This window comes from Delphinapterus leucas, chromosome 8 (genome assembly GCF_059928025.1).
Source record: "Delphinapterus leucas isolate spDelLeu-1000000601 "Yukka" chromosome 8, BTC_Dleu_Yukka2, whole genome shotgun sequence".
Lineage (NCBI taxonomy): Eukaryota > Metazoa > Chordata > Mammalia > Artiodactyla > Monodontidae > Delphinapterus > Delphinapterus leucas.
The window spans coordinates 57,998,487-58,022,972 of NC_143136.1; the positions used below are offsets into that span (position 1 = coordinate 57,998,487).

The window sequence follows — 24,486 nt, forward strand, 5'->3', positions numbered from 1 at the left end:
ACCCGCAGCATTCCCAGAGTTCACCTTTCCTCCCTGCACACCATCAACCTCCTCACGCGACCTCAACATCCACCTGCTCCAGCGCCCTACACTCGCGCCCACCTCCAGCCGGCTGCCAATCACAGCCTTCCGCAGCTCCCGGGTACAGAGACGCCACTCTTCTAACTCCCTGGTCCCGCCCCCTCCCGAACTGCTTCCCGCCCTTCGGGTTCTGTATCCAATAACCAGCGCCCGAGTATTCTTTGGTTCCCGCCCCCTTCCTTAAGCTTGACTGAACCACCTGATCCGGAGGCGCTCTGTCAGAAGGAAGGCAAGAAGGGGCGTGTGCGTGGAGAGGAGGGGCGCGAGAAGAAAGGAGGGATGTCGGGAGGGGGGCGGAGAGAAGGGTTGTCAGTCCGATCTCGCGAGAGAGGACGGAAGCCTGTGGGAGCCCGTGGCCTTTAAAGTGCGGTTCAGTCCTTTCCTCCAGGGGTGGTTTGTAAACACCGCTGAGCTCGGGTCTCCCCAGCGACCGAAAGAAGCATGAACTAGTGACCTGGAAAGGTGAGTAGTGATGAGGAGAGGGCCGCAGGACTGGAGACTGTAGGGATACAGAGAAAGAAGGCACTAACATGGCGACGTCGCTCACCATAGTCCCCACCCCCCGCTTCCCATCACCTCGGGCGCTCCTGCCAGTGCCTAGCCCTCGGGGCGGCTGTGGCTGTGCTGCAGCTTTAGCGGCCCGCGCGGCGTTGGCTTCGGGAGCCCGGCCGAACAGGCCGGACCGTTAGATAACTGGCATTTGTTGTTCCGACCCCTCCCCGCTCGCGCGCTTTCCTGACGAGGAGGAAAAAGGAATAACGGCTCCTCTTAGACCCCTCCCCCTGCTATATCGTTCCCTTGTCTGGTCAGTTTGGAGATCCCTGGGGCACACGTCGGATTTGCCGAGGGTGCAAGGAGAGCCCCCTTCAGTCCTTGGGTTGAACAGGAAGAGGGCCGGCTGTGGTCTCCCCACTCAGTGGTTGGGAACTGTATGTGATGGTGGCGAGGGGGAGGATCAGGAGGCGCGGCAGAAAACAGGGTCAGGGTCTCTGGCTGCGGTGGGAGCTGATGGAACAAATGGTATGCAGAACCTGGGAACTGGAAGTCTCGGCCTTTTCTGTCCTTTCTGCCCCTTCACACTCCCACCACCCCCCACTTTTTCAGATGGGGCGGGGCTGAGGTGCGGGTGCAGATTGATTCTGGTATTTTACCCCTTTTTTTTTTTTTAACCTTCCTGGGTGGACTGCAAACGTTCTGTAGGGAAATCACCTGTGCTTTTTTTAAATTGATATCCTGGGGACCAGGGCCGAGAGTGTGTTTTCTGTGTTCGCTGGTTGAACTGACGCTAGAAGGAGGCAGAGGACGGAAGAGATGGGGACTATTTTTGTGCCTTTAAGTGGTATAAAATTGTCTTTGTTTAATGAAGAGTTTTAAAACTGGTCAGGCCAAGAGCAAAACTATTGTGAATATGATGGAGTAAAAGGGGTTACTCCTGATGGACCTTAGGCCTGTTGACTAATCTGTAAATTATTATGTGAAAGTTACAATTTCTTAGGATTTTAAAATTTTGGAGATAGTAACAGTAAATAAATTTAATGTGTATATTTGAAATCAGAACAAAAACTGTTCCTCTGAGCACGTTTTTTGTCCTATCTGAAGAAATTTATAACCACTGTCAGTAATAGTTTTTCTAGGCATAATCGGAAAGCCTATATGCTTGGTCTGTTGTACCAAAACTGTGAAGGTGAGAAGCTTGTTAAAAAGTCATCCCAGTAGGGTTAAGTGCCCTGAAAGACAAATGCAATAGCAATGATATTTTGTAATTAAATTTAAATTTGTTACAGTGACTTGAAAAATCCACTGTAAACACTGTTTTCAAAACTGTAGGAACATCGTTGTAAAGTGTGTTCAAAAATAGAGATGCCCTTCTTCAGATCAAGAAACAAAAAAGTTCATGGGTCTTTAAGGTCATTGATAATTGAATCCTAATCTTTGTAAAATAGTTTGTAAGAATATTCCAGATTTACAGTGCTGTGTATGCTGCTTTCCTAAGACATGTTTAATCTTGTTCTGAGAGGATGCTACTGCCATTAAGTTTTTAATTATTTAAACTATAATATTGTGGTAATTTAGAACATAGGTGTTTGTTTTTTATTGATTTGTTTGTTTATTTATTTTTGGCTGCGTTGGGTCTTCCTTGCTGCACGTGGGCTTTCTCTGGTTGCTGGAGAGAGCGGGCGCTACTCTTCTTTGCGGGGCGCGGGCTTCTCATTGAGGTGGCTTCACTTGTTGCGGAGCACGGGCTCTAGGCGCGCGGGCTTCAGTAGTTGTGGTACGTGGGCTCAGTAGTTGTGACACATGGAATTAGTTGCTCCCCGGCATGTGAGATCTTCTCAGACCAGGGCTTGAACCCGTGTCCCGTGCATTGGCAGGCAGATTCTTAACCACTGTGCCACCAGCGAAGTTCCTAAAATTGCCTCAATTTTAAAGGTCCAACAGGAAAATAACTTTCAGTTTCTGCCTGTTTTAACATTGAATTAAGCGTCTCTGTGCATAGATCTTTTATTTTGAATTATTTCTGTAGATACCAATCTCAAATGAGATTCTAGGTCAAAGGATATAAATGTTTCTACAGTTGCCAAATTTTTGCCTCCCCAAAGAGTTGAGCAAGTTTACACTGTCATCAGAATGTTACCGCATCAACTTTGTCATAATTTTACCAACTTTGGAGTTGCGCTTATTAAAAAAAGTAGGATTACTTAGCTAGGAATTATTATTATTTTTTTTTGCGCGGTACGCGGGCCTCTCACCGTTGTGGCCTCTCCTGTTGCGGAGCACAGGCTCCGGATGCGCAGGCTCAGCGGCCATGGCTCACGGGCCCAGCCGCTCCGCGGCATGTGGGATCCTCCTGGACCCAGGCACGAACCCGCGTCCCCTGCAACGGCAGGCGGACTCTCAACCACTGCGCCACCAGGGAAGCCCAGGAATTATTAATGTAAGTGACATTATTTAGAAGTTTTATTTAGTTGACTATATCAGTCTGTAGTTATTTGTCTGCCAGTGATCTGTGTGCTGGGACAGATATGTATATTTCATATTTTCTGTCATTTCACTGATTTTATTTCTCTTAAAGATTACTGAAACTTTTGACGTCCAAGTAGCAATAATCCTTAAATTTTCTGCAGTTTTACATAGTTTACACATTGGATGTCTTATGCTAGTTTGTTTTAATATAAGAGCTTCTTTCTGAACTATACATTTGTGAATTATTAAACTTCATAATGACATTCCATATAGGTAACCCTTCAAATAAGGAATGTGTATGTTACAGCCAAATTGACTGTGTTTTTGTTTCCTCAGTATTATCTTCTGGCTCATTGTAAGTATATAATCAATGTCGTAGGGTAGTTACTAATCAGGTTGTCATGAGTCTACCACTTATTATCTGGGTCACCTTGGGCAAATCATATAACTTCTCTGTGCCTCAGTTTCCTTATCTTTAAAGATAATACTTAACTCATAGTTTTGTTGTGAACATTCAAATATTTAACGTATATACAATGCTTGAAACAGTGTCAGGAACTTAATGAGTACTCAGTATATGGTATGGTAATTATAATTGTTAAAGTTCATTCAAAAATAATAATAATCCATCACAACCCCAACAGGCATGCATGTGGTGTGGCTTGAAGACAGTACAGCAGTCATCTATTTGGTAGCTTTGGCAATAATGTTGAGTTTTCCCTGGGAACTTACAATTTGTGGTGGAACTTATAATACTACCTCAGAATTTTCATAAATCCATGTGAGAGAATAGCTTGTAGTTTTTGTTCCATATACATCCCTTCTTCCCAAGTGAGACTTTTTCTATATAAAGCTCGTGCAGTATAGCATATCCACATTTTGAGATGGTAAAGTCATGATACTGTGATTTGCATGCATTCCAGTTGTCATTTTCTTCTGCTCCACCAATCCCACTATAAACATTTCTGTGAGACCTTTCATTTCTTCCTCTCTATAGTGGAAGAGATGATTAAATTAAAACATCATACTTTTAATGTTTGTTCTTTTGATTTCTTTACTAATTATTTAATATAAGTATAGCATCATTTCTCAGTCATGGTGTTGAGAGTCACTAGTATCTTTTATCATTGTAAGATAGGTTTTAATGATCGTTGAAGTGTGGATGTTGGATTGAGGGTTACTTCTGAGGTAATCTTTCTTTCATTTACCTGAATTTTGATGTACTTTGCATGGTGTGGGGGAAGGTAAGCTTACTAGTGTTGTAATGGGAATTGTACATAATCTGTATCTTATTTGTGCCCTCTTCATAATGAGGAATTATTGATGCACTCCTAAGCGGTGATTTTGAATTATTGTAATTCTTGGTGAGCTGTGAGTTTCTATATTACTTTTACAAAGATAAGTTTTTAGTGAGGAAAAGCAATGATCAATAGGTACATTTTATACATCTACCTTGAGCAAAATTAATGCTATGGACACTGTTTTGTATAGCTGATATGATTACCAAATCTAAAATGATGTTATTAGTAAAAACTTTCATTAGCACTGTTCATATTCATAACCATTAATCTGTAAATTCTTTGTATTTATATATTTCTAATGTTGTTCTGTTGTAATTTTAAACTATAAAACAAGAACTTGCTTACCTTAATTCACCTAGGAATTAAAGGTCTGGGAATAATCAAGACTCACTTGAAAAAATGAAGTTTGACTTAAAAATTGGACTACTGATATTATTAAATAATATTTTGAGATATTGGGCTGATTTCACTATTCACATACAGTCATCCCTTGGTATCTGTGGGGTTCGGTTCCAGGATCCACTGCAGATACCAAAATCTGTTGATGCTCAAGTCCCTTATATAAAATGGCACTGTATTTGCATATAACCTAAGCACATCCTCCCGTATTCTTTAAATCATCTCTACATTACTTATGATACCTAATACAATGTAAATGCTTTGTAAATAGTTGCCAGGCAGGAGGCAAATACAAGATTTGCTTTTTGGAACTTTTTGGAATTTCTTCCCCCCAAATATATATATATATATATATATATATTTTTTTTTTTTTTTTTTTTTTTTGCGGTACGCGGGCCTCAACGCTGCGGCCTCTCCCGTTGCAGAGCGCAGGACTCTCAACCACTGTGCCACCAGGGAAGCCCCCCGCCCCCCCCAAATATTTTTGATCTGAGGTTTGTTGAATCTGGAGGGCCAACTGCACTCATAATGTACTTTCATGAATACAGTATTGAGAAAAGTCTGTGATGCTCTTCATGTATCCCATCAACTTTGAGGAATTTCATCAAAACTTTGGTATATTCTTGGGAGTTGTGATATGTATGAAGAACATCTGTCGTGTCTCCTGTGAGTAGCGAACAATTAAAAACTGCTGCTTTCCTCATTAAAGCGGAACTTACATTTTTCTCACTTTCTTACATTGATGAAGTAAAACACTATATACCAAATAACCTTATGGGATAACATCAAATTCATGGGTTAAAGATTAATGTAAAAATCTTCTGTCTAAAAGTTAAACTATGTAGTGCTCAGCTTCTGGCTTTAAAAATAAAGAAGGTAGTAAGATTTAGATTAAGTATTAGGAAAATGTACATTTAAAGTCAAAATACAGTAAAACTTCTAATAAACTGAATAGATACTATATGAGTGCCATGCACTGTACTTGATATATTTTACATATACAGTATTGTTTTCTGTTATTATTATTTGTGTGTGTGTGTGTGTGTGTGTGTGTGTGTGGGGTACGTGGGCCCCTCACTGTTGTGGCCTCTCCTGTTGCAGAGCACAGGCTCCGGACACGCAGGCTCAGCGGCCATGGCTCACGGGCCCAGCCGCTCCGCGGCATGTGGGATCCTCCCCGACCGGGGCATGAACCCGCGCCCTCTGCATCAGCAGGCGGACTCTCAACCACTGCGCCACCAGGGAAGCCCTCAATTATTATTTTTGACAATCCTGAAACTAGTATATTTTTTCTTCCTGGAGAGGATAGGAGGTGAAATCATACCATTTAAATTTTTCCTAATTTAGAAACTCAAAGGGGAATGAATTCCTACTGGCTTATAGCTACAGGTTTTCAACTTCTTAGGTTTAAGTTCGTCATTATGACCATATTGCTCTTCCTAGTGTGAGCTCTAGGATCATTTCTTGGCATTTTGTGGCACTTACCAAGATATGAGAAGGAAATTAGAGCACAGAGAAAACTCTGAATCTATGCGGTTCCTTGGGCTACAAGCCTGTCCTCCTGAGTACATTAGCATTTTTGCTTACTTTATTTTCTATTCCTGTTTCACAAATCACTACATACTTTGCATCATAAAACAACCCAAATTTATCTCATAGTTTTTGTTTGTCAGAAGTCCAGGTGGGCTCAGCTGGGCCCACTACATAGGGTCTTACAAAGCCAAAATCAGTATGTTAGCAGAGCTGCATTCTTTCTTTCTTTTTGGAGTCTCTGAGGAAGAATCCATTTCCCAGTTCATTTGGACTGTTGACTGCATACAGTTTTAAGACTGAGGTCCCTCTTTCCTTTCTGTCAGCCAGGGCTAGTCTTCACTCATAGAAGTTGAAATGCTTTCAGTGCTGCCCCCTCCAGTAATGGCAGGTAAAGTCTCTCTCATGCTTATCTCTGACTTCTGCTACTGCCAAAAGCCCTCTGACAGAGAAAGTTCTTCACTCTTACTGGCTCATGTGATTAGATTGGCCATCTGGATAACCCAGGATAATCTTCCTATTTTAGAATCTGTGATGATTTTTACATCTGCAAAGTCCATTTTGCTATGTAACATAACCTATTCATAAGTTCCAGGGATTGGGGTGTGGACATCTTTGGGGGGCCATTCTGCCTAGTACACTCATATATATACTCCTGAAAAGAAATTTGATAAACTATGTACTCTTGCACATTTCTAAGTTGATTCCTAAAATATTTCTTCATAAGTTTAGATAGTTAAAAAAATGTAATTTCTGGCTTTTCAAGATACTGACACCATTCTTTTATAAGTACAGTTGATCCTTAAACAACATGGGTTTGAACTGCATGGATCCACTTATATGTGGATTATTTTCAGTAGTAAGTACAGTTATCCCACAGAGCCATTTGTCCTTTGAATTGCTGCTCCATTCATAGTCCCAAATTTACATTTGTCTAGCTAAATACCCTGTTCTGGTCCCTTTTCCTTTAAGGAACAGTCTGTGTATAGAACAGTTTCGTTACCGATTTTGAAATGAGAGTCCTTAAAGCTTTTGATATTTGCATCAAAAGTTTTAAACATATTAAGGCTGTTCTGGCCAACCTTACTCAAGGTAAAGTGCAACTCTTCTTTTCGACAGTCTGTGCAATAAGGAAATCTCCAAGTTCATACTTGGCCCTCATGCATGGGAGCTCAGCCCTCAGGTAAGGGAAGGTCAACTTTCCCTTAAACATCTTGCTCCTGGGATAGCTGCCTTTTCCTAATGCAATTGGTAACTGAACTTTCTGCCAAGTTCTTACCCAATCTCACCTTAGGCACTCCATTACTTACCTAACGGTCCCATGTAATCATTCCTAAGTTTTGTGGACTGCCTAGTGAGTTTATCCTCCTAAACTACAACTATTTAGGTTGTTGCTTTACTCTTATATTGTTACTCTGGTCTTCAGATAGTTTTCCTTCTTCCTCTGTCACCTACAGATTGGTCTTGCATATTTAGAGAAGTCCTTATTAACATTGGTCTTGCTCCTTGGCCACTGGCAGGAGTTTCTGCCTTTGAAAGCTCCCTTCAGTGGACTGATAAGACATCTCTACAAGGTATCCAACCATCTTACATTTTAGAATGAGCTGCATATGATGACAGAAACAACTAATTGTCCACCAATATTCATTCTCTTCTTTTTCCTTATTGTAGATGCTCCAGTTTTTTTTTTTCTAAGCATGTGGTGAAATAAAGAATGTATTTCTCAGCTTCCTTGCTAGCTATGGCCATGTGATTTAAGTTCTGGCCAGAATAGAAGTTTCCTGTAAGATTTCTGAAAAGTATCCTTAAAGGGAAGCTATCTCTCATCTCACCATTTTTCTTCCTGCCATTGATGTGATGGCTAGACCTTGAGCAGTTATTTTAAACTGTGAAGGGGACGCCACATGTTGAGGATGGAAGAACAACAAGACAGAAGGAGCCTGGGTTCCCAATGATCATGGTTCTGGACTGCCTGTGTTCTTGTGAGAGAAATAAACTTCTGACTCATTTAAGCCATTGTTATTTTGAGTTTTCTCACTCACAGCTGAACCTAATCCTAACTGATACAGGCATAAAAATGTCATTTCCAAATAAGAAGCACATAAACAGTTGTGTGAAGCACACTGGCACAAGAAGAGCCATTAACCTTCACTCTTAAGAATTTTGACGCTCAAGATTCAGCGCTGCTGTTTCGTGGATCAGCTGTGACTACCTCTTCCTTCTGTTATATTAAAAAGTTTTATTTTTCCCTTTTCACCAAGATTCCATTGCCATGCTTCCATCTTTGAAACTGTTACACATCTGATAGGTGGCAGTGTGCCAGGAGTTTTGGGAGGCCACAAGGTAAACATCTTCCTGGAGCATTAAAGATTTGCAGGGAACCTTAATTTTTATACTAAAAAATAATGGAATAGAAGGCAAAATACACATGCATTTTAAAATATAACAAACATTTACAAATTTTTGTAGTGGAGTTATTTATTTAAATTTATTTATTTATTTTTGGCTGTGTTGGGTCTTCGTTGCTGCGTGTGGGCTTTCTCTGGTTGTGTTCATTGCAGTGCGTGGGCTTCTCATTGCCGTGGCTTCTCTCGTTGCAGAGCACGGGCTCTAGGCGCGTGAGTTTCAGTAGTTGCAGCAGGCGGGCTCAGTAGTTGTGGCACCCGGGCTTAGTTGCTCCACCGCATGTGGGATCTTCCCAGACCAGGGATCGAGCCCGTGTCCCCTGCATTGGCTGGCGGATTCTTAACCACTGCGCCACCAGGGAAGTTTCTGGAGTTATTTAGATTTTGCAGAGTAATGACTCTGCTCTTTTCTGCCTCTCCTTTGCCCTAGGGATACTTAGATGGAAACTTGAGAAGCACTGCTTACTTGATTGGAGTTGAGGGATTCCTGGCAGAAGAGTAAATAAAGCTCATGGCCCACCAGCTAGACAGGTAAGAAATTTTAAGCTTTTGCTGCAAAAGTGGTCTTTTATTTTGTGATTGTCTCTCAAATATTATTAAGTTCAAGAGGTGTTTCCATACGGTAATCCTCAGAATGCTAGTTGTCTTACCATATTGATAATGTTTAGTAAAAGAAATTCCTAAGGTTCAGCAAATTTGGAAATATCCTTTTGGAGCTACAGTGCATATCAGCATGTAAAAGCACACTGAAGACTACATAAAAGTATGTAATTTTGTTTAACTCAGAGGGTCCTAAACTTGTCTGACTAGGGAGCCCTCTGTAGCGAAGAGTTCCAATATGAAAGTCCCAACTCTCCTAGGATTTTGTAAGGATTAACTCCTACCCTCTTGCATGTGCTCGATAAATATTTATTGACTGAATAAGTAAATGAGACATACGAATTTCAGGGTAGGGGGATAGTGGCTGGAGGAAGATCAGAGGTGAGTGGTATTAACTAAGAAAGGAACAGATGAGTGGGAAGTAAGAGCACTCTAGGCTGAGAGAGGGAGCTGCCTAACTACAGCCAAGAGATCAAGGTATCATTAAGACTGGGGTGGGTGGCAGAGGTCAGTCCACGCAAGGGTCTGCAGACAGTGTTAAGGATTAGAGGCCTTATCATAAGAACATTTTTTTCCGTAACTTGTCCTTTCCTCTCATTTTGACTGGCACTGCTTGAGCATAAACCATCATTCTCTTTCCTGAATCTAGTATTAACGTGTACTGGTTTTCTTATGCATAGTGTTACTCTCACCAATCCATCCTCCACACTTCCATTAGAGATGTTGCAAAAATGCCCCTTTGATTATCTAATTCACCTATTTAAAATCTTTCCATTTTTTACAGCAAGATTAAGCAAACTTTTTCTTTAAAGAGGCAGATATTTTTAGGCTTTATGGGGGTCACATATAGTCTCTGTTGCTTCTTCTTCCCTACCCACTGACGATTTAAAAAATGGAAAAACTTCCTTAGCTCAACATTTTGGTGCAGGACCATAGTTTATAACCTCAGGGTGCGGGTGGGATGGGGGAGTGAGGTTGGACTTCAGACTCCTTACTGGGGTATTAAAGGCCCTTAGAGATATGTTTCCTTCTCTGGCCTCACCTCTCTTCCCTTCAATCATATATCCCATGCTTTAGCCATCAGAAGTTCTTAGAGATCCTTCAGAGTACTATGCTTTACTGTGCTTCTGCATGCTGTCTGCTCTGCCCAAAACATCATCTCTTATTTCTTTGAGAAGACTAAGCTGAGGCATTACTTCCTTCAGTACCCTTCACAGACCCTCTCTTCAGGGTTGGCTAGGTACTAAGTTAGGGGGTAGAAAATCAGATAAATTCAACCTAAAAAAAAAGCTCATAATCAGGATACAGAAGATTCTCACATGACCCAATCACAGAAAGCACAGTCAGGCATTGCAGAAACTTCTTTCCTTCATCTTGGCTACATGGTTTCTCGTCCCTGTTTTTCTGTGCCTACTCCATTCTGGCTTTCATTAATTTTTTAAAATTAATTAATGTATTTACTTTTGGCTGCATTGGGTCTTTGTTGCTGGGCGCGGGCTTTCTCTAGTTGTGTTGAGCGGGGGCTACTCTTCGTTGCGGTGCGCAGGCTTCTCATTGTGGTGGCTTCTCTTGTTGCGGAGCACGGGCTCTAGGTTTGCAGGCTTCAGTAGTTGTGGCTCACGGGCTCTAGAGTGCAGGCTCAGTAGATGCGGTTCACGGGCTTAGTTGCTCCGCGGCAGTGGGATCTTCCTGGACCAGGGATTGAACCCGCGTCCCCTGCATTGGCAGGCAGATTTTTAACCACTGTGCCACCAGCGAAGTCCCTTATTAATTTCTTATCAGTATGAACATGGCAGAAAATGTCTGCCAGTCCTGAGTATGATTTTGAATGTCTAGTGTATACCTCTGTTTGGCTGATTTATTATTATATTTTTTTTCTTTTTACACGTTTCCTGAAGAGGTAATCTGATGGCTTGACTGTTCAGGTGTCTCCTCTGGTTCACCTGAAACAGGTATGTCAGGCCATGGAAATACAGGATTGCCCTTTGCTGGCAGTCTGGCTCTAAGAGGGGATTATGGCTGCGGAGGAGAGATGACCAGTTCCAGTATACCCTTTACTCCCCTATGTTCCCATAGCGCTTGTGTATATCTATTATTATATGTATATCACTGAATTAGTATTACTATTTTCACTTATTTGTTTTCCTTACTAATCTGATTTTGAGGTCAGGGACCATCTTTCTTATTCTTAATGTAGTATCGGGTACAAAATAGTCAAATGTCTTCCAAATAAATTTCATAAAATAAATTATTTGTATTAGAAATGTTTGGGAATTCTGTACATTGTGTGTAACATTTAGTAATATCCATATTTTAAAAATCTGCTTTGAAACTTGAGTACATGCTTTAAATGTAAGAGGTTACAGCATTTGTAGTTCTATAACTAACTAGAAGATCAATCAAATTCACATTTTAGACTCTAGTGATTTCTGAAATTAGTCACCAGAAATTGTTTCATTTCCCCCACCCCTATTTTCAAAGATTCATTTACTCACACTATTTTCTTTTTTTTGGTGGATGGGGGGATCAAAATACCAGCTGTAATATATTGTTAAATGAAAAAGCAAAATTCATAACAGCATGTATAGTATGCCACAATTTGTATAAAAATGTGATATACACATATATAATATACTTGTAAATACATGGATTATCTCTGGAAAAATACATAGTAACTGGCAAGAGTGGTTATCTTTGGAAATTGGGACTGAGGTCAGGGGTGGGAAAAAAGGAAGGAGACTTACTTTATACTGTATATCCTTTTGTACTGTTTGATTTTTACCAGGGGCATGTGTTTTTGTCCAAAAATGATTTATATGTTAAAAATTTTAAAAGAATAAAAATAGATACCAGCTTTATTGCTGATAGGTCTGGACTGGAGAACATGTTTTGGACCTAAGCCTGAAATGAACTTTTACCCCAAGTGTAAAGACAGTGGATGCCCCACCCCAGAGGGTTAGGGAAGTCTATAGATTAGATGTTTACCCAGCCATGTAGTGAAGGACTGTAGTGTTTCCCATATATTTCTGTGAGAAATGAACTCAGGAGCCAAGAGGGCCCTAAGTTACATATCCATAATAACCCTTTTCTCAAGTTCACCAAGTTATTTCTCCTCCTATTTGGGAGACTGAATGAGTGGATAGTGGAGATGGGGAGAAATTTTCTTCCAAATATTTTTGAGAGTCACAAGTCCTTTGTTTCTTGGTCAGGAACATGGAGAGAGGCAGAGGATAGATCCTATCATACCTTTGGACATTTTTGTCCACATTGTCAACACCCAAGACAGACAGGGCTTGGCTGTCCCCTTCGGGGGAGACCAGCAGTATCTTAGGAATGTCCTGCTCCCACTTGACTCACACTGTTTTCTGTGAAGTGAATTGGTTTCTTGCTTACTTGTTTTTGGTGAGATGTAAGAAAAGCACACATTTTTATCAGCTGCATCATTTGAATGATATAATTCAAAATGGCATGGGAATAGTGATACTACAGCCTAAAGGATTGTCTATTTTGCTTAATAGGTTTAACTCACATTTCAGATTTTAAACAAAGGAGTTACCTATAGGACAAATAATTGTCTAACACTACCCTTTGAGTCTTTATTCAGATACAGAAATTGTTCTACTAAGTTTGCTCTTAACTTTTCAGTACAGAACATAGTTTTTCTGTTCTTTGACATCTCTCTCTCTTTTTTTTTTTTTTGGCCGTGTGGTGAGGTATACAGGATCCTAGTTCCCTGACCAGGGATTGAACCCGTGCCCCCTGCATTGGGAGCACAGAGTCTTAACCACTGGACTTAACCACAGGGAAGTCCATGTTCTTTGACATCTCATAACATGAAGGTTATAAACTGGAAGCAAGCAGAGAATTGTTAGAGAATCTGTGTGTTTTAGTATTTTTCTCAAAACTACTGCTAAAAACTACATGATACTAATTATATAGTGGTTATATATTGAATTATTACAGTGCATGTTATTTATATATAATTTAAATTCATTCTGTAAGTTATTTTTTTTAATTAATTTATTTTTTGGCTGCATTGGGTCTTCGTTGCTGCGCGCAGGCTTTCTCTAGTTGTGGCGAGCGGGGGCTACTCTTCGATGCGGTGCACGGGCTTCTCAGTACGGTGGCTTCTCTTGTTGCGGAGCATGGGCTCTATGCACGTGGGCTTCAGTAGTTGTGGCACACGGGCTCAGTAGTTGTGGCTCGCGGGCTCTAGAGTGCAGGCTCAGTAGTTGTGGCGCACGGGCTTAGTTGCTGCGTGGCATGTGGGATCTTCCCAGACCAGGGCTCGAACCCGTGTTCCCTGCATTGGCAGGCGGATTCTTAACCACTGCGCCACCAGGGAAGTCCCTCCCTCTGTAAGTTTTTCCTTTTTTATTTTTAAGTTTTTTAGTCCAGAACCTTTTAAGAGTAAGTTGCTAGCATGATGTCCCATTCGCCCAAATACTTTACTTTCTACAATACAACACTCTCCTCCAAAACCATAATACAACCATGAAAATCAAGAAATTAACTTTGAAATATTGCTACCATCTAATCTGCAGATTACATTTAAGTTTTGCCAGTTATTCCAATAATGTCTGTCCTTTATAGCAAAAGGATTCAGTCTAGAATCTCATATTGCAGTTAGTTATCATGTCTCATTGGTCTTTTTCAATCTGAAGCAGTTCCTCGATCTTTCCTTGACTTTGACGACTTGGACACTTTTGAAGATTATGGCCCAGTTATTTGAGGAGTTTACCTCAATTTGGTGTTCTGTAATGTTTCTTCATGATTAGACTCAGGTTATGTACCTTTGGCATGACTATTATGAAAGTGATGCTGTGTCCTCCTCATTGCAACCGAAGGGTTGCAATGATATTGATGTTGATTTTTCTTATGTTTAGTGTTGTTAACTTGGATCACTTGAGTAAAGTGATATTTGCCAGGCTTTTGTACTGTATATTACTGTTTTGCCTTTAGTAATTAAAATGTATTTTATAGGGAGATACTTTGAGAGGATGTAAACATCTTGTCTTATCAAATTTTCATTTCTACATTGGTGTGTTTTATATCAGATTATTGGAATCCTATTTTATTCACAGTATGATCTATTACTATCATTTATTTTGAATCTCAAATTGTCTGAGATTTGGCCACTTTCTGGCTAAATCCATAAGTCCTTCTTTACTTTCTTGCAGAAGGTATTCAAGGCCCATCCTGTATTATTCCTGCTTTAGCCTCGGAATCAGCCAATTCTTCAAGGATCCCAGGTTCCTTTTGGTGGAGAATAGTATTTTGACATCGAGGTCTGGAGGGCTTATTGCTATTGGGTATCAGTGCTCCCAGGCCTTTTCAGTGACACAGCTAGGGAAGTATTTGAATATATATGCATGTATATACACATATTATCATCTGTATTTCTATATCTGTATATTTATATTGAAAGTCGTGAGTGCACATGAATATCTCCAAATCTCATCCAGTACCAGGGTTTATTCTGTGTAATTACCTTCACCTGTAGTGTGAATTTACCTTCATCTACTATATCCTTGATAAATTCACTTATTCAATTAATACCTGCATGTATATGTAATGAATTACCTGTTGCCACCAGACCCCCTCCTCCTCATCAAGTAGACATCTTCCTGCTTGGGCCCTGATATCCTATCCTGGGCTGGTGCCATCCCTATTCTTTACCTCATGTGGATGTTACGCAAAGATTTGTCCTCAAAGGTATTCACTGATGATAAAAATCCAGTGGTAAAGAATTAGTTATAAATATGTCATATCTGTATTGTGGAATACTATATAGCCATTAAAATGACATCTAATATTTGATGATGTGGCAGAATTTAGATAATTGTGTTTTAAAGGAAGTTATAATGCTCTTTTTACAATTAAAAATTCTTTATTTATCTTTATACATTAATAAGACTGAATATGTACTCTGGAATGTTAGACAGTAGTTATCTCTGAATGATAGTATTTTGGGTGGCTTTTTTTTTTCTTCTGTATTTTTTCTGGGAGCAAATTTAAAGTTCCTTACAACATCTTAATTCAGTAAGCATAATCTAGTTCATATTATCCAGAAATAACAATGACCTCTTTCTGAACCCCAATTAAACTTGAGTTTTAAAGGTTTTTTAGAATTATGTAAGATTGATCATTTATGTGGGATACCTAGTGGTGAATAGTTCTATGGCTATGTTATAACAAAATTTAAAATATACCTTTAACCAAGTTTGGAGTTCTAAAATAAAATGCCTATAGCAATGAAATAGAGAAAATATGAGGAACATACACGTGTTTATATGTGGAATTGTCTTAGAAACTGGAAAGAGGAGTCTGAGCTGGATGCTTGATTAGCTAGCATAAGTTCCTTCACAACCCTGGAAGCTTCTTGAGGGCAGAATCTATTTAATTCACCACTGCATCCCTAGCATGTAGCATAGTGCAAAGCACAAAGTAGATACTCAAATATTTGTTGGTTGAAAGACAAAAGGGGGAACTTTGGCACTAAATCATTAGGGTAGGGAAGATGAAGGAATGTTAGAAGAAGAGTTAAGAGAGAGATTAGAGAAACCAAAGAAACTGGCTTCTTTTAAATCTTGCCTAGAACCCTTCTGTGTATTCTTCATGACAGTGATTTTCCTACCAGTATAGGTTGTGGATGCTTGCCAGAGAGTGGTGTGGTATAGTAACAGTTCGCTATCTGCAGTCATCGTCTTCTCTGAGTTTATAGTTGAACAAAGCCTCCTTCCCATGCTTTCCTAGGAGCATATTTCCACCCTTGATGTAAAAGGGAGATAAGCCTCGATTTAGAGGCTTGAGATTCAGTTAGTTAGCTTAAAAATGCTATCTCTTTGTTAATCCTCCCAGAAGAACTCTCATCATTTATGTGCCAAGGTGCTTTGACTTATATTTACAGACCTCAGCTAGGTATTAGGAAATAGTATAAGGAATGGGAATTTTTATTGGTTGGCTAGGAAATAGTCTAGTTCCTAGACTATAGGAAAGGAACTATAGAAGCCTCCTGCAGGTAAGGAACACCTTTTGTAGAAGAATGGGACAATAGTAGTCAGGGGTGTGTGGAAGAGATCAGAGAGGAGGATACGAAGGGTTAATTCCCTCAAAGCTTTTCTAGAACTATCGGATTGGTCCCTGCACTACCTGTATATTTTTATTTATTTATTTATCTATTTATTTTTTTCTTTTTTTTTTGCGGTACGCGGGCCTCTCACTGTTGTGGCCTCTCCCGTTGTGGAGCACAGGCTCCAGACGCGCAGGCTCAGCAGCCATGGCTCACGGGCCCAGCCACTCCACGACATGTGGGATCCTCCCGGACTGGGGCATGAACCCGTGTCCCCTGCATTGGCAGGTGGACTCTCAACCACTGCGCCACCAGGGAAGCCCCTACCTGTATATTTTTAATATTTTAACTGCTATTCTTACCAAATTGAATTGAAATTATATTTCTGTATTCTTTCTTCTGCTTGACTGAAAGTTTCTCAAAGTGGAGGGACTATTTGTTTTGTTTTGGGTTTTTTTGGACTGTTTATTTTTTCACCTTTGTGTCTTGGCATGAGTTTGGTGTTTAAATGTTTCTTGAACTTAACTGAGTTTAAATATTGCTTTGATTTTTCAAAGCAATATGAACTGCATTTATTAGTTTTAGAAGTTTTTTCAGTTAGATAACTTAAACTAAATTTATCTGACTTTTTCATATCATATGGCTGTTTATTCATTCCTTAATATTTAATGCGTAAATGCTACTATAAGCTAGGCTCTGTTTCAGGTAGTTAACCCAAAGATAAGTTCCTTGTCTTCATTGAGTTCACATTCTACTGGTAGTGACTGAACCATAACTTTTATAGGTTTCCTTTGGATTATTCTAGTGCTTTTTCCCCTCTTCTCACAGGCAACATGGTAAAGTTGAATGTGAATGATGAAATGTAACCTTACCAGATAGATAGAAGTTTTGCCTGGGACCAGGAAAAGAACTTTCTTCTTCCTTTCTCCTATATCAGACCATCTCTGACTCCAGGACTCAGAAGTGTAGCTATTTACACATTTCGCCACAGGAATTACCCAATTTTCCTGAGCAGGACATTCTTGACACCACATTTATAAGCAAAATTATGTAAAATAAAAATTTTCTCTGTGTACCATTGGCTTATTTGCATAAGCATATGGTTAACTCTGTTTGCCACTACATGGGGTTTCAGTGAATGTAATGGAGGCTTAGTAGAGTTTAAAGATGAGCCACTGACCCTCATAGTTTAAACATAGTTTAAGTATGTTGTACTTGTCCTTAAGCTAATGTCAAATAAGTAAACTATAAAGTTAGGGAAGAGGGAACTTCTTATAAAGATCAACTGTCATTACATTATGGGACAAATAGTGATGAATTAGGCTGAGAACCAGACCATCACTGACTACATTTTTTAAAACTTAAAGCTTTCTGAATAGATATTTTGAAATACTAGATCTCATCTTTTCATCAGACGTCAAAAGTCAGGATTTTCACTCTTTTAATTACTGCTCTTCAACCACAGTCCTAAAGGCTAAGTTAAATGTTTCTCTTTTACCCTCTTTATCGTGGAGTTGGATATATTAATACCTATGTTTAAGGCATTTATATGGGTGTTCATATTTTAGGAGCAGTGCTCTATTATAAAGATTCTTAATAGTGAGTGGGTTTTTGGATGACAGTAGTGTTACAAAGAGTGTAATTATTTGAGTGTTTTTATTGTTTTACTATGTTTCAAGAAATGTTTCAAAACTATATTTAACAGTGTGAAACCACTTCATTTTTCAGTATCCTTGCCATGAAAAAGAGGACGTGATAAGTTGTACAACTTATGAAATTCAAGTTACATGTGAATTCTGCCAGGTGTGTATGCAATATTTGGTATTTTGCGCTTTTTTCATATTTTAGATTATAAAAATTCTCATAGGTTATTTCTAGATAAATATTTCAAGTGTTTTTCATAAATAAGAAAATACTTATCTAGTATGTAGTTTAGCTACTACTTCTATAGTATTTTAAAATTATCAAATAGAGCATCAAAATATACTTAACTATGACAAGCATAAACATATTTTAGGGTTTTGATTTCTCCTAAAATGAGTTCCAAATAATACTAGTCCCATGAGATGTTCTAGTATTGTTCTAGTGAAAAAGGTTCAAATAGAAAATGGATGTGGCAAAAATGCTGTATTCTAGGTGCTCTTCTGGTCATTTCTCTTGAACATATAAAGTCTGAAAAGTCCTGCCCCCAAAAAACAGTATTCTAGCGTTTCCCAAATTTGGCCATAATAGTGATTGTCATCTCTGTTCCTGAAGAGAAACTTATTTCCGAAAGGTTAACAAACTAGTGTTGAAAAAGAAACAATGTTACAGAATTTTTAGTTGTCAAATATAGTTCATATATGTAATTTCTATGAAGAAAGCAAAAACAAAAACCTACAAGTTTACGGAAGGAATAATTGGAAACTTTAAGTCTATATCAAAAAGTAGGAAAACAATCTTGACTCAAAAATGTCTTTTTGTAGTTGTTTGGTTCAAATCTGGATCCAAGAAAGTCCCCATATTGCATTTTGTTTAGTATGTTTATTAGACCTCTTTTAATCTAAAACAGTTCCCCTCTACCTCCTCTTTTCTTTAGTTCCCCATGACATTTATTTCTTGAAGAAACCAGGTCTTTTGTCCTGTAGAATTTGGCTAATTCCAGCTTGGTGATGTTGTTTGACATGTTTTTCTTTTCTTTTTTTTTTTAGGTTAGAGGATTCTTTTTAAAATTTATTTTTTTATACAGCAGGTTCTTATTAGTTATCTGTTTTATACATATTAGTGTATACATGTCAATCCCAGTCTCCCAATTCATCCCATCCCCACCCCCACTTTCCCCTCTTGGTGCCCATACGTTTGTTCTCTACATCTGTGTCTCTATTTTTGCCTTGCAAACCGGTTCATCTGTACCATTTTTTCTGGATTCCACATATAATATGCATTAATATGATATTTGTTTTCCTCTTTCTGACTTACTTCACTCTGTATGACAGTCTCTAGGTCTGTCCACATCTCTACAAATGACCCAATTTTGTTACTTTTTGTGGCTAAGTAATACTCCATTGTATATATGTACCACAACTTCTTTATCCATTCGTCTGTCAATGGGCATTTAGGTTGCTTCCATGACCTGGCTATTGTAAATAGAGCTGCAGTGAACATTGGGGTGCATGTGTCTTTTTTTTTTTTTTTTGGCCGAACGCGGGCCTCTCACTGCTGTGGCCTCTCCCGTTGTGGAGCACAGGTTCCAGACACACAGGCCCAGCGGCCATGGCTCACGGGCCCAGCCGGTCCGCGGCATGTGGGATCCTCCCAGACCAGGGCACGAACCCATGTCCCCTGCATCGGCAGGCGAACTCTCAACCACTGCGCCACCAGGGAAGCCCGCATGTGTCTTTTTGAATTGCAGTTTTCTCTGGTTATATGCCCAGTAGTGGGATTGCTGGGTCATATGGTAATTTTGTTTTTAGTTTTCTAAGGAATCTCCATACTGCTCTCCATAGTGGCTATATCAATTTACATTCCCACCAGCAGTGCAAGAGGGTTCCCTTTTCTCCACACCCTCTCCAGCATTTGTTGTTTGTAGATTTCCTGATGATGCCTATTCTAACTGGTGTAAGTGATACCTCATTGTAGTTTTGATTTGCATTTCTCTAATAATTAGTAATGTTGAGCAGCTTTTCATGTGCCTCTTGGCTATCTGTATGACTTCTTTGGAGAGATGTCTGTTTAGGTCTTCTGCCCATTTTTTGATTGGGCTGTTTGTTTTTTTAATATTGAGCTGCATGAGCTGTTTATATATTTTGGAGATTAATCCTTTATCCATTGATTCATTTGCAAATACTTTTCCCATTCTGAGGATTGTCTTTTCATTTCGTTTATAGTTTCTTTTGCTGTGCAAAAGCTTTTAAGTTTCATTAGGTCCCATTTGTTTATTTTTGTTTTTGTTTCCATTACTCTAGGAGGTGGGTCAAAAAAGATCTTGCTGTGATTTATGTCAAAGAGTGTTCTTCCTATGTTTTCCTCTTAGAGTTTTATAGTGTCCGGTCTTATATTTAGGTCATGAATCCATTTTGAGTTTATTTTGGTGTATGGTGTTAGGGAGTGTTCTAATTTCATTCTTTTACATGTAGCTGTCCAGTTTTCCCAGCACCACTTGTTGAAGAGACTGTCTTTTCTCTATTGTATATCCTTACCTCCTTTGTTGTAGATTAGTTGATCATAGGTGCATGGGTTTATCTCTGAGCTTTCTATCCTGTTCCGTTGATGTATATTTCTGTTTTTGTGCCAGTACCATATTGTCTTCATTACTGTAGCTTTGTGGTATAGTCTGAAGTCAGGGAATCTGATTCCTCCAGCTCTGTTTTTTTCCCTCAAGTCTGCTTTGGCTATTCGGGATCTTTTCTGTCTGCACAGAAATTTTAAGATTTTTTGTTCTAATTCTGTAAAAAAAAAATGCCACTGGTAACTTGATAGGGATTGCACTGAATCTGTAGATTGCTTTGGGTAGTATAGTCATTTTCACAATGTTGATTCTTCCAATCCAAGAACATGGTGTATCTCTCCATCTGTTGCTATCATCTTTAATTTCTTTCATCAGTGTCTTATAATTTTCTGCATACAGGTCTTTTGTCTCCCTAGGTAGGTTTATTCCTAGATATTTTATTCTGTTTGTTGCAATGGTAAATGGGAGTGTTTCCTTAATTTCTCTTTCAGATTTTTCATCATTAGTGTATAGGAATGCAAGAGATTTCTGTGCATTAATTTTGTATCTTGCTACTTTACCAGATTCATTGATTAGCTCTAGGAGTTTTCTGGTGGCATCTTTAGGATTCTCTATGTATAGTATCATGTCATCTGCAAACAGTGACCGTTTTACTTGTTCTTTTCCAATTTATATTCCTTTTATTTCTTTTTCTTCTCTGGTTGCCGTGGCTAGGAATTCCAAATCTATGTTGAATAATAGTGGCGAGAGTGGACATTGTTGTCTTCTTCCTGACCTTAGAGGAAATGCTTTCAGTTTTTCACCATTGAGAATGATGTTTGCGCTGGGTTTGTTGTATATGGCCTTTATTATGTTGAGGTAGGTTCCCTCTATGCCCACTTTCTGGAGAGTTTTTATCATAAATGGGTGTTGACTTTTGTCAAAAGCTTTTTCTGCATCTATTGAGATGATCATATGGTTTTTATTCTTCAATTTGTTAATATGGTATATCACACATATTAATTGATTTGCATTATACTGAAGAATCCTTGCATCCCTGGGATAAATCCCACTTGATCTTGGTGTATGATCCTTTTAATGTGTTGTTGGATTCTGTTTCCTAGTATTTTATTGAGGATTTTTGCATCTATATTCATCGGTGATATTGGTCTGTAATTTTCTTTTTTTGTAGTTTCTCTGTCTGGTTTTGGTATCAGGGTGATGGTGGCCTCTTAGAATGAGTTGAGAGTGTTCCTTTCTCTGCAAGTTTTTGGAAGAGTTTGAGAAGGATGGGTGTTAGCTCTTCTCTAAACGTTTGATAGAATTCACCTGTGAAGCCGTCTGGTCCTGGACTTTTGTTTGTTGGAAGATTTTTAATCACAGTTTCAATTTTATTACTTGTGATTAGTCTGTTCATATTTTGTTTCTTCCTGGTTCAGTCTTGGGAGGTTATACCTTTCTAAGAATTTGTCCATTTCTTCCAGGTTGTCCATTTTATTGGCACAGAGTTGCTTGTAGTAGTCTCTTATGATGCTTTGTATTTCTGCAGTGTCCATTGTAACTTCTCCTCTTTCATTTCTAATTTTATTGATTTGAGTCCTCTACCTCTTTTTCTTCATGCGTCTGGCTAATGGTTTATCAATTTTGTTTATCTTCTCAAAGAACCAGCTTTTAGTTTCATTGATCTTTGCTATTGTTTTCTTTGTTTCTATTTCATTTATTTCTGATCTGATCTTTATGATTTCCTTCCTTCTGCTAACTTTGGGGTTTTTTTGTTCTTCTTTCTCTAGTTCCTTTAGGTGTAAGGTTAGAGTGTTTATGTGAGATTTTTCTTGTTTCTTGAGGTAGGCTTGTATAGCTCTAAACTTCCCTCTTAGAACTGCTTTTGCTGCATCCCATAGGTTTTGGATCATCGTGTTTTCATTGTCATTTGTCTCTAGGTATTTTTTGATTTCCTCTGATTTCTTCAGTGATCTCTTGGTTATTTAGTAGTGTATTGTTTAGCCTCCATGTGTTTGTGTTTTTTGCGTTTTTTTCCCCTGTAACTGATTTCTAATTTCATAGCATTGTGGTCGGAAAAGATGCTTGATATGATTTCAGTTTTCTTAAATTTACTGAGGATTGATTTGTGACCCAAGATGTGATCTATCCTGGAGAATGTTCCGTGTGCACTTGAGAAGAAAGTGTAATATGCTGTTTTTGGATGGAATGTCCTATAGATGTCATTTAAATCTATCTGGTCTAAAGAAAAAGCTTGTGTTTCCTTATCAGTTTTCTGTCTGGATGATCTGTCTATTAGTGTAAGTGAAGTGTTAAAGCCCACCACTATTGTGTTACTGTCAATTTCCTCTTTTATAGCTGTTAGCAGTTGCCTTATGTATTGAGGTGCTCCTATGTTGGCTGCATATTTATTTATAATTGTTGTATCTTCCTTCTTAGATTGATCCCTTGATCATTATGTAGTGTCCTTCCTTGTCTCTTATAACATTCTTTTTTTTTAAGTCTATTTTATCTGACATGGGTATTGCTATTCCAGCTTTCTTTTGATTTCCATTTGCATGGAATATCTTTTTCCATCCCCTCACTTTCAGTCTGTATGTGTCCCTAGGTCTGAAGTTGGTCTCTTGTAGACAGCATATATATGGGTCTTGTTTTTGTATCCATTCAGCAAGCCTGTGTCTTTTGGTTGGAGCATTTAATCCATTCACGTTTAAGGTAATTATTGATATGTATGTTCCTTTGACCATTTTCTTAATTGTTTTGGGTTTGTTTTTGTAGGTCCTTTTCTTCTCTTGTGTTTCCCAGTTAGAGAAGTTCCTTTAGCATTTGTTGTAGAGCTGGTTTGGTGGTGCTGAATTCTCTTAGCTTTTGCTTGTCTGTAAAGCTTTTGATTTCTCCATCGAATCTAAATGAGATCCTTGCCGGGTAGAGTAATCTTGGTTGTAGGTTCTTCCCTTTCATCACTTATCATGCCAGTCCCTTCTGCCTTGTAGAGTTTCTGCTGAAAAATCAGCTGTTAAGCTTATGGGAGTTCCCTTGTATGTTATTTGTCATTTTTCCCTTGTTGCTTTCCATAATTTTTCTTTGTCTTGAATTTTTGTCAATTTGATTACTATGTGTCTCGGCATGTTTCTCCTTGGGTTTATCCTGCCTGGACTCTCTGTGCTTCCTGGACTTGGGTGGCTGTTTCCTTTCCCACGTTAGGCAAGTTTTCGACTATAATCTCTTCAGATATTTTCTCGGGTCCTTTCTCTCTCTCTTCTCCTTCTGGAGCCCCTATAATGTGAATGTTGGTGTGTTTAATGTTGTTCCAGAGGTCTCTTAGGCTGTCCTCATTTTTTTTCATTCTTTTTTATTTATTCTGTTCCTCAGCAGTGAATTCCACCATTCTGTCTTCCAGGTCACTTATCCGTTCTCCCTCAGTTATTCTGCTATTGATTCCTTCTAGTGTAGTTTTCATTTCAGTTATTGTATTGTTCATCTCTGTTTGTTTGTTCTTTAATTCTTCTAGGTGTTTGTTCTTTAATTCTTCTAGGTCTTTCTTCAACATTTCTTACACCTTCTTCATCTTTGCCTCCATTCTTTTTCCGAGGTCCTGGATCATCTTCACTATCATTATTCTGATTTCTTTTTCTGGGAGGTTGCCTATCTCCACTTGATTTAATTGTTTTTCTGGGTTTTTATCTTGTTCCTTCATCTGGTACATAGTCCTCTGCCTTTTCATTTTGTCTGTCTCTTTGAATGTGGTTTTCGATCCACAGGCTGCAGAATTGTAGTTCTTCTTGCTTCTGCTGTATCCCCTTTCAACATGTTTTTCTATCTCCTGTATTTCCTGTAGTTGGATCTAGAGAGGCTTGATTAGATTCAGGCTTGACTTTTTTTCCCCCAAGAATCCTTTGTGTGCTTTCTATTGCATCATATCAGGGGGCACATAATGTTTGTCTCACT

The 24,486-nt window shown here is 38.9% G+C and overlaps 1 protein-coding gene across 5 annotated transcripts in view; it reads left to right on the top strand.

Moving 5' to 3' along the window:
• Positions 1 to 378: 378 nt before the first annotated feature.
• ATF2 (activating transcription factor 2) overlaps positions 379 to 24,486 on the top strand; it is a 79,728-nt gene continuing 55,620 nt past the window's right edge. The window contains exons 1-4 of one of the 5 annotated variants that reach the window (XM_089916640.1): positions 379 to 543; positions 9,111 to 9,211; positions 11,179 to 11,232; positions 18,081 to 18,155. In XM_089916640.1, coding sequence (XP_089772766.1) covers positions 18,124 to 18,155 — 32 coding nt within the window. In that variant the 5' untranslated portion in view covers positions 379 to 543; positions 9,111 to 9,211; positions 11,179 to 11,232; positions 18,081 to 18,123. Of the gene's footprint in view, positions 544 to 9,110; positions 9,212 to 11,178; positions 11,233 to 18,080; positions 18,156 to 24,486 lie in introns of those variants that run through there. The other 4 variants (XM_089916639.1, XM_022570080.2, XM_089916641.1 and 1 more) reach the window with 4 other exon arrangements.